General features: G+C 39.1%; 1 protein-coding gene across 4 annotated transcripts in view; it reads left to right on the top strand.

Moving 5' to 3' along the window:
- RhoGAP54D (Rho GTPase activating protein at 54D) overlaps positions 1-13,333 on the top strand; it is a 96,004-nt gene that overhangs the window by 68,735 nt on the left and 13,936 nt on the right. For 2 of the 4 annotated variants that reach the window (XM_071667179.1, XM_071667178.1), the window contains 3 exons: positions 7,224-7,484; positions 11,039-11,146; positions 11,433-12,005. In XM_071667179.1, the coding sequence (XP_071523280.1) occupies positions 7,224-7,484; positions 11,039-11,146; positions 11,433-12,005 (942 nt within the window). The remainder of the gene's footprint in view (positions 1-7,223; positions 7,485-11,038; positions 11,147-11,432; positions 12,006-13,333) is intronic. The other 2 variants (XM_071667180.1, XM_071667181.1) reach the window with 2 other exon arrangements.

Below are 13,333 nucleotides of genomic sequence, written 5' to 3'. Positions count from 1 at the left end.
TTACTGCTTCCTTAAATACCTCCCATTCTTCACCCACTCCCTTCACTTCATTTGGTTTGACCATTTGTGATTCTACACTTAATCTCTTCTGGTATTTCTTAACACAAGTCTCCTTCCCAAGCTCAATTATTCTCACCACTTTTTTCTCCCCAACATTGTCTCCGCTTTTCAAAAACCTTGCCTCAATAAGATAGTGATCAGACATCCCAACCGCAACCCTCTCAACGCATTTACATCCAAAAGTCTCTTTTACACACCTATCAATTGATACATAATTTGATAATGCCTAATGACCATCTCTCCTATATTAACATACATATACTTGCTTATATCTCTCTTTTTAAACCAGGTATTCCCAATCACCAGTCTTTTTGTAGCACACAATTCCACAAGCTCTTCACCATTTCTGTTCATAACACTGAATACCCCATGCACACCAGTTTTGCCCTCAGCTGTCACATTATGTACCTTTCCATTTAAATACCTGTAATACCTGGTCTCATGCACCAAAATTGCTGACACAAACACTCAGCTGCTCCCAAAACACTTCCCTCTCATAATATTTCTTCTCATAGCCAGGTGCATAAATACAAATGATCATCCATCTCTCACCATCCACTTTCAGTTTTGCCGACATCATTGTGGAATGTTCTTTCTTACACTCTTCAAACACTTCCACCATAACTTGTGCTTTGGGAATTTGATGTAGGATATTTAGATTTCCAAAAGGCTTTCGATAAAGTACCTTTCAGGAGATTTTTACATAAACTCAAAGCACACAGAATTGATGAAGAACTCTGTACAAGGATCAGAGACTGGCTTGCCAGAAGAAAGCAGCATGTAGTATTAAATGGTGAAGCATCAGATTGGTTAGATGTAACGAGTGGTGTGTCCCATTCTTTTCATGATATACATTAAAGACCTAGACTTCACTCTCATATCTAAGATCTCCAAATTTGCTGATGATACTTAACTAAGAGGTAGAGCTGTAAACAGTCGGGACTGCGAAATGATTCAAAGAGATCTTAACTTACTAACAGAGTGGTTAGACAGATGCAAATGAAGTTTAATGTAGACAAATGTAAAGTTATGCACTTTGGAGATAAGAATATTTTTTGCGACTACAGACTATTGGGGAAACTCACTAACTAAATGAAGAAAAGGACCTTAGAGTTGTCATTAGCAACAGTTTGAAGTATACTTAACAGTGTCAAACAGCAAGTAAAAAAGGCAACCAAATGTTAGGTTTCATAGCCAGGAACATAGATTACAAGACACCAGAAACAATTCTCGCTTTTTATAGTTGTCTAGTAACATCTTGATGATGCAGTCCAGCTTTGGTCCCCAAACTATAAAAAAGATTAGGAAAAATTAGAGCAGATACAAAGATGCACAGCAAAATTCATCCTGTCCTTTAGAAATCTGGTTTACGAAGAGAGCTTAGAATGATTGGATCTCTTTTCCCTTAAAAAAATGTAGACTTCACAGTGACTTAGTCCAAGTCTTCAAAGTTATGAACAAGTTTGATAAAGTAAATCATGAACATCTTTATGAAATACAAGAAAATACGGTTACCAGGACAAATGGAATAAAACTCAAAGCTAAGAGATGTAGTACGGACATGGGAAAAAGCTTCTTTTCTATAGGTGTGTTGAGCACTGGAATAAGTTACCATCAGATGTAGTGAATGCTAAGACTATAAATACCTTCAAAAGTCATTTAGGCAAATATTCTATAAATTCAGGTATACATTGAGAAAAATGCCTGAAATAAACTGTATAAATGACTGTGGTAATGGGGACACTAGAAGGCTAATATGCAGCAGCGGGGAGTCAGCTTAAAAAACTTGTGAGTGGAATTACATTTTCTTGTCAACTTTTTTTTTCCCCCCAGACATTCCAGTCATGGGCCGTTTAGGCCTCTTGTTGTTTGCCTTTCTCATGTAATACTCCTTCCTTAGCTATTTTCTTCTGTTTAACCCCTGACTTAATTCTCAAGTTGTTTCCAAACCATTCTTCCTCTTTATCCTTGTGTTTCATTTCACTCAGAACCAGAAGATCCTGGTTTCTTTTCTCATACATACTACCTATCTCTCCTCTCTTTTCCTCTTGGTCAAACACCCCAATCTGAATGCTCGAGGAGGATGAGCACTTCCCATTTGGCTCCTTCTTTTGTTTCTTCTCTTAGAAATTAAAGTACATGAAGAGGAGGGTCTCTAGTCCCCTGCTGTTGCCCCCTTTAGTCACCGACTATGACATGCAGGGAATACGCAGGTAGAATTCTTTCTCCCCTACGTCAAGGATAAACTTCCTATCTACTACAGGTACACCGCCGATTTTCCAACAACTGATGGTTTGGCGCCTCCTTAAGTCTTGACAAAATTACATGAGGAACTTGAAATTACCGCAGCCACCAGACTAATTTACTGGGCGGCCACAGATAGCATTGTATGTAGGGCACACTTATTTACATTCTTTAAACTGCACTTGTTGGTGGTGATACCGCAATTCTGTGAGATTCTTAGGTTATTTTGCTTAAACTTAACCTTAGCTATGGCTTCTAAGACATATAAGAGTGTTAGTCATGGTGTCAAATGTAAATACCAGTCCATATTGATCCAAGATAAAGTAGAACTGTTGAGAAAAATGGACCGTGGTGTTTCGATGCATAAGCTGTGTGACATCTTCAGTATTGGTTCATGAACTGTTTATGATGTAAAGAAGCAAAGGGAGAAAATATTGAAATTCTATGCAGACAGCAATTTCAAGAACCAAATGACAATTAGAAAACTATGAAAGATGGTAAGAGTACTGAGCACGATCGAGTGATGATGGAATGGTTTCGACAGCATCGGAGTGATGGGGTGGACTTGTCAGGTAGCATGATAATGGACCAGGCTAAGTTGTTCCATAAAGAACTTGAATTGCAACATGAGTGGACTATAGTGAAAAATGGCTTTAAAGATTCAAGAAGAGTCATGGAATTTCCATGAAGAGAGTGTGCAGAGAAAAGCAGTCTGCAAACCACGAAGGAGCTGCCAAGTATGTGGACGACTTTGCGAAACTTGTAGCTGAGCAGTGTATAATGCAGATGAAACTGCATTACTCTGGCGATGCACACCTAGGAAAACACTAACAACAGAAGACAAAGAAGACCCCACAGGATTCAAACAATCTAAGGACAGACTTACCATCTTAGGGTGCTCAAACAAATATTTGTTGAATTTAAATTTCTAGCAGTCCATGGTATACTTTAGACACATGGGAGATATATGATTAGTGGGTTAGAGGTGTGTTGATGAATTATTATTATTACGTGACCATGGTTGGTCTCGCAAAATGGTTAATCTGGTAAGGCTTTGGAACCAAGAGTGCCGGAAAATCAGTGGTGTACCTGTACTTCTATCTGTTGCCAACTGTTTTGCCGAAAGTTAGGGTTAGCACATAGCATTCGCCACATGATAATCTAGGGTTACAAAGAATGAGCTGTGTCAGTTACATGTTAAGTGTTTTGTGTGACAAGATTTTTTTTTATTTCTTTTAAAGGCTCCGACAACAACAAAAGTCAACATCAATGCCAGGCTTTTATTAGAATATAGAGAGAATAAGGAAAGGAGGGGAAGGGAAGACAAGGGAAAGTATTTATGAACTTTGGAGGAAGTGAAAAACCCAGCTTTAAAAAAGTGCTAGGTCATAGTTATTGGGAAAGACATGAGAAGGTAGTGTTCCAAAGCTTCGACATGTAGGAAAAGAAGCAGTTATCAAAACAGCTTACCTTTGAGTTGTTTATGGCCACACTTCAGTCATGTGATGCAGCAGCTTGCTGAGTATTGCATGATCTATCAAGTGATGGGGGCATACAAGCAGCCAGCTCGTGCAAGCAAAAGCCATAGTAATACCTATAGAAGAGGGAAAGCAAACCAACAGTGTGGCATAAAGTATAGGTGTCAAGTTTGGAAGTTATCCTGGGACACTTTTTAAGTCAGACTGCTTCCAGTCATCTCTGTCAAGTAAGGATGCAGAGCTAGAACCACTCCAGATGTGAAGGCAGTACTTCATACAAGGATGAGTCAATCCTTTGTCTATATGAAGTAACTGTTTGGAAGAAAAGAAGTTTCAACATTTGAATAGGACACCCAGTAATAAGGGGTTTCTGAGAAAGAATGAATGTTACAGTAATACTAAGTATGTTCATAAAGTCAAGAGGTAGAACTACAGAACCATCAAAGGAGAGACGAGCTGTGAGGAGTTTTTGATGGGGAGATTGGTAGAAACTGGGTCTTGGAGGCATTAAACTTACCGAGATTTCATTTACCTCACTGAGATATCCTGTCCAAGTCTGAGTTTATAGAGGAAGCTGTGTCAAGATGAGATATAGATCGAGTAAGAGAAGAAGGAGCAGAACTGAAGGATGTGGATGAATGCAGTGATGAGTTGTCAGTATGTGGGTGCATTTGATTATTTATGGAGGAGAGGATATTGTTGAAAAAATGAGATAAATTGTAGGGGACAGGACAGAACCTTGAGGGACATTGCTGTTGATGGAGAAAAGGGGAAGGCTGATCCATCAACTACCACAGGGGCAGATCGGCTGGAGAGGAAGCTAGTTATGAAAGAGCAGATTTAGAGAGGGAAGCCAAAAGAGTGGAGTGTAGAAATGAGATCCTGATGCTGCACCCTGTCAAAAGCCTTGGATATGTCAAGGGCAACTACACATGACTCCCGAAAGTCTTTCTGGGTTGATGACCAGACATTAGTAAGATAGGAAAGAGTATCACCAGTGGATCTCACCCTACACAAGCCATACTGATGATCAGAGAGGAGACTGTGATTTTGGAGGTGTCTCATTATAGTTGAGGAGGGATTCAAAAACTTTGGAAATCATAGATGTCAAAGCAATAGAAAGGTAGTTAGAGGGGTCAGAACAGTCACTCTTCTTAGGGATGGAATGTATTATTGCATGCTTCCAAGGGGAAGGAAAAGTTTTGGTTTTTAAACAGAAATTGATCAGACAAGGAAGCACAGGTGCAAGTCCAGAGGCACACTCCTTCAGTATGCAGAGATGGATGCCATCAGGACCATAAGCCTTGCTTGTGTACGGAGAGTGAAGTGCTTTTCGATCAGTCCTAAAAAAGATAATGAGGAGGGGCATAAGATCAGTAAGAGGAGCAGCAGGGAGTAAAGGAATGTTAGAGTCATCCAAGGTGGAGTTAGAGGAGAAACAGGAACCAAAGAGAGTTGCTTTGTCTACGGCAGAGATAGCTATAGTAACGTCAGAATGGAAAAGTGAAGTAAAGGTAGAACAACAGAAATTGTTAGAGATGCCCTTAGCTAAAGACGTATCAGTGGATGACATGAGAGATTATTGCACTTCCTTTGAATATAGGAATGCTTTGCCTCATGGATAACATGCTTACAGTGATATTGGGCACTGATAAAAGCTGACCAGGAGCTGTAGGAAGGAGAGCTTTTCCAAGCCCAACATGCCTGATTCCTTACAGTCCTCATGTAAGTGAAGCAGTATGAAAATACATCTACCTGGGCCAGAGGAAAGCAACTTGACAGCCACTGAAGTGCTGGCCCACTATGTAGCTGTCACTAACCCTTCTGATACCCTGGCAGGTAGTACTTGTAATATATATGTTGCAAATCTCTCAAAAATTTTATGGTTTCCTGTGTAAAATGCTTGCCAAGTCTGTATATAGAGTATGGATTGTTACTTCTTTGGAGAAGTTGGTGCTGATGCTCACAGATATTTAGTCATTTTAAATTTCCCTACAGATGCCTAAGTACCTATCTATTAAGATTAGTTTTTCTGATGTGATTAATGCTTCAAAGTCCAATTCTTGTTGCTGTACATGACAGAGGATTGCTAAGGAAATGCCATGTATGACACTCCTCCAGAGCTTCATTTATTCTATCTTTGAACAGTTAAGTATCTATTTATTCATTATACTTTGTTGCTGTTTCCCACGTCAGCGAGGTAGCGCAAGGGAACAGACGAAGGAATGGCGCAACCCACCCACATAAACATGGATATACATACACGTCCACACACGCACATATACATACTTGTACATTTCAACATATACATATATATGCATATATACACATGTACATAATTCATACTTGCTGCCTTTATTCATGCCTGTCGCCACCCCGCCACACATGAAATGGCAACCCTTCCCCCCGCATGTGCAAGAGGTAGTACTAGGAAAAGACAACAAAGGCCACATTCGTTCACACTCAGTCTCTAGCTGTCATGTATAATGCACCAAAACCACAGCTCCCTTTCCACATCCAGGCCCCACAAAATTTTCCATGGTTTATCCCAGATGCTTCACATGCACTGGTTCAATCCATTGACAGCACGTCGACCCCAGTATACCACATCATTCCAGTTTACTCTATTCCTTGCATGCCTTTCATCCCCCTGCCTGTTCAGGCCCAGATCGCTCAAAATCTTTTTCACTCCATCTTTCCATCTCCAATTTGGTCTCCCACTTCTCCTCGTTCCCTCCACCTCTGACACATATCTCTCCTTTTTTCTCATCTTGGTTACATCCACACGCATTTAGACACCGCAATCTGAGCCTTCGAAGAAGATGAGCACTTCCCGCGTGACTCCTTCTTCTGTTTCCCCTTTTAGAAAGTTGAAATACAAGGAGGGGAGGGTTTCTAGCCACCTGCTCCCATCTCATTAGTCGCCTTCTATGACACACAGGGAATGCATGGGAAGAGTTCTTTCTCCCCTATCCCCAGGGATAGAAGTTAAGTATCTATGGTAGGAGAAAAGACTGCTATTCCCTGTCTGGTCCAAGCTTTATGCTCAGATGATTTTGTTTTCTATTCATTCACTTTATCAACAGTAGCTTTAATTTGTCAGAGAATTATGTAGAACTAAAACCTTTCCATAGTTATGTTATCTTATTTCATTACACATACTGTCCAGTAATTATGTTTTACCATTAGATCTTAAAATGAATTTTGCAGAGGTGCATTGTGGTGCAGTTTAAGGGGTTAGGGATAATCCATAGCTTTAGGTATGAAAGATTTATTTTGATTACTTTGGAAGTATTCATTATGGTTGAGCATTGATTAAAACTGGTATGGATATTATGTTTGTAGATGCATAGAAACTGTTTTTTGTTTTAGTTTATCCTCCAAAATGCTCATGAGTTGTTTATGGAAACATTTTTAATGGAGCAGTAACCTTCATTGCAGAGATCAATGATGGATGCCCCAGCCAAAACAATCTTTACATTCATTGATCGAGAATTAACTGCACAAGCTAATGATAAAGATGTTACTGAGGTAGCTCTTGCTGAACTGTATGCTTATGTGCAGTCTCTGCCAGATTCTGCCAAAAAACGTAGGTTAATTAAACAGTTCAATCATGCAAGTGCCTCAGGAACACCTCAGCTTAACCGGAGTATTATCAAGAAGCAAGAGGCTCGAGGGAAGAAGTTAGGGGATTCCATAAAGGTAAGCTGGAAGAGTTATACTCCTGAATGCTAGGTCTAGTGCTTGGTTTGGCATGGAGTAAAATTAATTTTCTCACCCAAATACAGCAGACAGGAAGCACATTTACAAAAGTTTTCATGAATTTTTATTATGGTTTTGAGAAAAATTTTTGTTTTAGTAAGTATGCCACATGAAGGACCAGTTCTTTTAATCCATGTATTGAATAAGAATAAAAACTTAATGATCATATTCATTCATAGAACGAGGTATATAAAAACCTAGACTTTGAATTGTTATTCACTTGCATTAGAAAGTAGGAAAAACAAGGTAAAAACAAAGGCTGCATTCCATTTCTAGAAAAGTCGCATTTTGTTTTACTTAATTCTTTAAAGAAACTAAAACAAAGACTGGTTTAGCTGATGGGTTTGAAATTTGATGTAAACACTGCAAAAAAATGCTACCCAAATCTTTCCTGTGTGATAAAGAAGGCAGCTAAGAGGGGAGGAGCAGGGATATAGAAAACATCCCGTCCAACTTTATTACTTTCTAAAACCAGTAACAGAGGAAGAAGCCAAGTGAGAATTGTTCTTCAGAGGCTCAGTTATCTTTTTATGGAGTCAAATGAACACAAAAGATATTTTTAGACTCAGACATGGGATCCAGCAGAGGCAGAAGAACTGGCCTCTCCCTGCAAAATGATAAAGGAACTGAAAGCACTCTACCAATCTCATCAGAGCAAGGCATATTAATTCAGCAGCAGGACATTATATCCTTCATGTAGTATATGTTAGTTAATAGTAGTTGGTAGACAGTCAACAGCCAATGAACTATATTAACAGTACTACCAGCTTAGGTGTCTGGAGGATTATTGACAACTGCAAAGTGAGCCAGCATTTCAGTGCTCTCAGGTTGCAACACTCTGATTCAGGTAGCTGTCTTTTCTTTCTGCCTCACCACATGTGGACTACTAGCATTCTGTCCAGAAACATAATCTTTCTTTGTCATACATAACACTTGACAGCACTTAACTTACACAGTTCATTCTTTGTAACTCCAGATTTTCTTGAGGTGAGCACCATGTGCTAGCCCTGCCTTTTGGCAAAATGGTAGGAGCAATAGATAGAAGTAGTAGGTAGGAACATTTAGGTAAGACTATTAGGTAGAAAATTTGGGTAGAAGTAGCAGATAGGAACATTAGATAGAAGTAGTTAGTGGGAACATTAGGTAGAAGTAGTTAGTGGGAACATTAGGAGGAAGCCTCTGCAAACACTATGCTAGACTGGCCCTCTGCCTGTGTCCGGTTAAGGATGGGGCATTAAAGGCTAAGAAGCAGCACTGGAGTTCACCAGTTGTAGAGATTCTATTGCCCTGGCCACCCCTTTGAGAGAGTTCCTGAAGGGAACAGGCATCAGATATTGATATGCTATATGCAGCAATGGAATTCACTAGTTATGGAGTCTCTATTGCATCAGAGATAGCGTATATTCCAAAATATTGGGACAACTCACACCAACCAAACAAAATTCCCTTCATGGGTGGCTTAATGACCAAGTTGAATGCAGTATTTGCAGCTTTCATGGATACTCACATTAAAGATAATATGAATGTGAATAGTGGGGTACAAGTATGAAGAAGAGGGTGTACTGAAATGGTTTGGTCACATGGAGAGAATGAGTGAGGAAAGATTGACGAAGAGGATATATGTGTCAGAGGTTAAAGGAACGAGGAGAAGTGGGAGACCAAATTGTCGATGGAAGGATGGGGTGAAAAAGATTTTGAGCAATCGGGGCCTGAACATGCAGGAGGGTGAAAGGTGTGCAAGGAATAGAGTGAATTGGATCGATGTGGTATACCAGGGTTGACGTGCTGTCAATGGATTGAACCAGGGCATGTGAAGCGTCTGGGGTAAACCATGGAAAGTTTTGTGGGGCTTGGATGTGGAAAGGGAGCTATGGTTTTGGTGCATTATACATGACAGCTAGAGACTGAGTACGAACAAATGTGGCCTTTGTTGTCTTTTCCTAGCGCTACCTCACGCGCGTATGGGGGGAGGGGGTTGTCATTTCATGTGTGGCAGGGTGATGACGGGAATGAATAAAGGTAGCAAGTATGAATTATGTTCATGTGTATATATGTATATATCTGTTTATGTATATATATGTATATGTTGAAATGTATAGGTATGTATATGTGCATGTGTGGATGTGTATGTATATACATGTGTATGTGGGTGAGTTGGGCCATTCTTTCGTCTGTTTCCTTCCGCTACCTCGCTAACGCGGGAGACAGCGACAAAGTATAATATATGATAATGTATATTATGTTTATGTGAGTGGATGGGCTATTTTTCGTCTGTTTCCTGGCACTACCATGCTGACTCGGGAAACAGCGATTAAGCATAATGATAACGTAATAACAAATGTAGCTGAATTCCTCAAATTATGTGGAAGTTTTAGTTGACAAATTGAAACTCAAAAGCCTTATCATTGCTCTGATCTTTAAGCCACCAGATGCAAACCAAAGAATTCAGAAAATAGATAAGAAGTAACAGAAATATGCCTTGTCTTCTTTAGAAACCCAGTCCTAAACATATTCTTCTTGGGATACTTCAGCTTATCACATAAGGTGGAAGTAGGTCAGAAGCAATGTTGTGGTTGAGAATTCCAGCAGAAGTAGCTCAGGTGAACTTGTGTGACAACTTCTTCTTTATTCAGCAATTAATGAAACCAACCAGAAGAAATAATATGTTGGATGTATTCTCCACAAATAATGTAGACAAACTGTGATGTTACTATCTCATAAACACTGTACTCTGATCACAACATAATAAAAGTAAAAACTTGTGTGGATGGTAACTGTCATGGCAAAACCCACATCACCTGGAGGTGAATTCAGAAATTTCAATTTTAACAGCTTTAATGGGAAGATAGTATCAGTGAAACTCCTCTGAATGCTAGAGGAGTGTGTTCAGTCCTACAGTGTGTGAAATGTTCGTGGAGAAACCATGGAAAGGTGTTGGGTTTGGCTTTGGATAGGGCTCTACTTTTAGGGCATTGTACTTTACTGCAAGAGAGTGGATGTAAACAAGTGAGGCTGTTCTTTATCTGTTTTTTCTCACTACCTTGCTGGTGTGGGAAGTAGCAAACAGTATAGAAAAAGAAAAAATCCATATGCCCCATTTGGCTTGTTGATAGAGACAATAAAGTTGTCCAAATAAGCTTTTCTTGAGACAGTCAAATGTTAACATTAATTCGAGTCCACTCATGGCATTTCTTTCATATGGTGTATTTCATAGAATGTCATGATTGATTCTCATTGTGTAGCATGGTCTAAGTAATCTAATACCTTGAAATGGCTTTACTGATCATGTTTCTTGATAATGCATGTTTCTGTATAAATTAATTATCTTTGCTTGTGGTTAACTGCAGACATTTCATTCTTTGTTATTTTTTCTTGTGTTTGCATTTTAATTTTCATAGCCATTTTGACTAATACCCCTTGGAACTAAGTAACAAATGAAATTTTTTTTTTTTCTCTCTCTCTCTCTCTCAGTTCCTCTTCAAAACTTGTTTCAGAAACACCTGTTCCACAAGACTGTGAAATCTTCAAAGAGTAAATCCCAACCTTTTTCATCCATTGGCTACACCAAGGTTAAGCATAACAACAGTGAAGATTTACTTTGTGTGAGTTTATTTTTCAAAAAAGCTGGTTGGTTATGAGAGCTATGTGTGAATACCTTAAAAAGATTTAATTGATTTGTGATTATGAAAAAAGATTATTGACACTGTATATTCATATATACATTTTTGTTAGCTTGCGCTTATATATATATATATATATATATATATATATATATATATATATATATATATATATATATATATATATATATATATATATTTTGTTTTGCATGTATCTTATCCTAAATGCTCAGATATTCAGTATTAATGAGCTGCATGTGCTTTGCAGAGTCCTTCCACCAGAACCCCCGAGCTCCGTATGTTCCGTCGCAACCCTGAACTTGGCACTCCCATTCGGTTGAAAGCCAAATCCCTGGATGATTTATCTTCCTCTCTTGATAACTACCATCCCACAGTTACATCCTCTGCCACCAATCATTCCCTACTTTCCATCACTAGCTACCCAGCATTTCATCCAGACTTCCATCACCATCAGGAGCCAAAACAAACTTTTCCCATTACTATCCCATCATCTGATTGGAGAAAAAGCCGCAATTCAGCTTCCTCAGATCAGAGCTCTAGAAAAGATCCTGTATCCCCTCTACCCCTTCAGTCTCTTTCCCTGGATTCAAGTTGTGATACTCTAGAAGTCATCAGAGAGACTGTCTCAGGTCAGTCCATCCATGAAATCACAGATGAAAGATTTTCACAGTCTACTGCCAGCTTCCCCTCTGCTGCATTAGAGGATACTAAAGAGAATGCTCCCCCATGGGATAACATGCTAGCCTCCACCCCTGCTGGTCCACAGTTGGAGATACATTCTCCTATTTCTCAGGCTATGATAAGTGCCAGTATTCCTCAGGTACTAACAAAATATTTTAGTCTGTTTGCTTTTTCACATATAAAAGAAATTAGAATTACAAAGAGGACCAGCATTTTTCAGCTTTTTTTGCTTGTTGATTGTGGTTTGGAAATCCTGACTTATAGCATTAATATTATTTGAGTTTTGGACTTCCTTTGTGACATTTTTATTTGATATTTTCATATGTACTACAATATGATTGTGACAGGATCACTTAATTCATGAGATTATCAGAACTTCACTAAGTTGCATTACTTTTGTTGCTGTTTTCTTTCCATTGTATTTAGATAATTCTTCATGCTATGTACAATGTACATTATATTGGTGTGCTGAAATGTGTTGTTGGATGCGAATATGCTGAGAGGTGTAGCAGGTAGTATGTATGTTCATGTTTTGGTGGAGGCAAGTGTGAAAGTTTGTACAGGTAATAGTTTAAGGAAAAGAGGAAATGAAGTGTCTAGAATAAGTGCTGAAAGTGAGTGAACTTGGAGGAAAAGCATGTGTGCAGAAGGTTGGCTGTGGACAAATGAGAATGGATAGTAATTGGTGTGATGAGAAAGTTAAGTTGCTAGTGAAAGAGAAAAAAGAGATGCATAGATTGTATCTGCATGGAAGGAACACAAGTGATTGGAAGGAGTAAGAGATAAAGTAGCAGGTGTTCAAGGAAAAGGTACAAGAGCCAAAAAAGAGGGCAAATGAGAGATCAGATGAGAGAGTATTCTTGAACTTAAAAGATTATGGAAACATTTTGGAAGGAGGGTATTGTGTGAGGAGATAAGGAGAACAAATGGAAGTGACAGTGATGGGGAAGTGGTAATGGGCAAAGAAGAGGTGAAAAAAGAGATAAAGTCAGTATTTTAAAGGACTGTTAAATGGGTTAGAGGATAGGATTGCAGATATGATATATGTTGGATGAGGTGGTATGCAGAGTGAGTGTCCTGATGAATGATATGGAGAAAAACGGTTATGAATGCCTTCAGAAGATATTGTAGGAAAGTGAAACAAGAGGATGGGATTGAAGTTGAGTTTCTTGAGAAAGGGATCTACAGTGTTGTCAATTGATTAGGCATACTATTCAGCATTTGTATGGCCTAAGATAAGGTGCCTGAGGACTGGCAGAATGCATGTAAGGTGCCCTGTTACAAAGCCAAGGTGGCAGAAGCAAATTCCCAAATACAAAGGTCCAAGCTTGTACTTGGTAAGTGGCATGGGAGAGTGGTGGCATGTATGGTAAATCTGACTGGAGAGGAACAATTTGGTTTTAGGAGAGGTTGAGGGTGTGTGTGAGGTGCCTGAGTACTAGCAGAATGTAGGTATATTGCTCTTAT

This window comes from Panulirus ornatus, chromosome 11 (assembly GCF_036320965.1).
Source record: "Panulirus ornatus isolate Po-2019 chromosome 11, ASM3632096v1, whole genome shotgun sequence".
NCBI classification, from domain to species: domain Eukaryota; kingdom Metazoa; phylum Arthropoda; class Malacostraca; order Decapoda; family Palinuridae; genus Panulirus; species Panulirus ornatus.
This window is presented reverse-complemented; position numbering and strand designations above follow the sequence as displayed.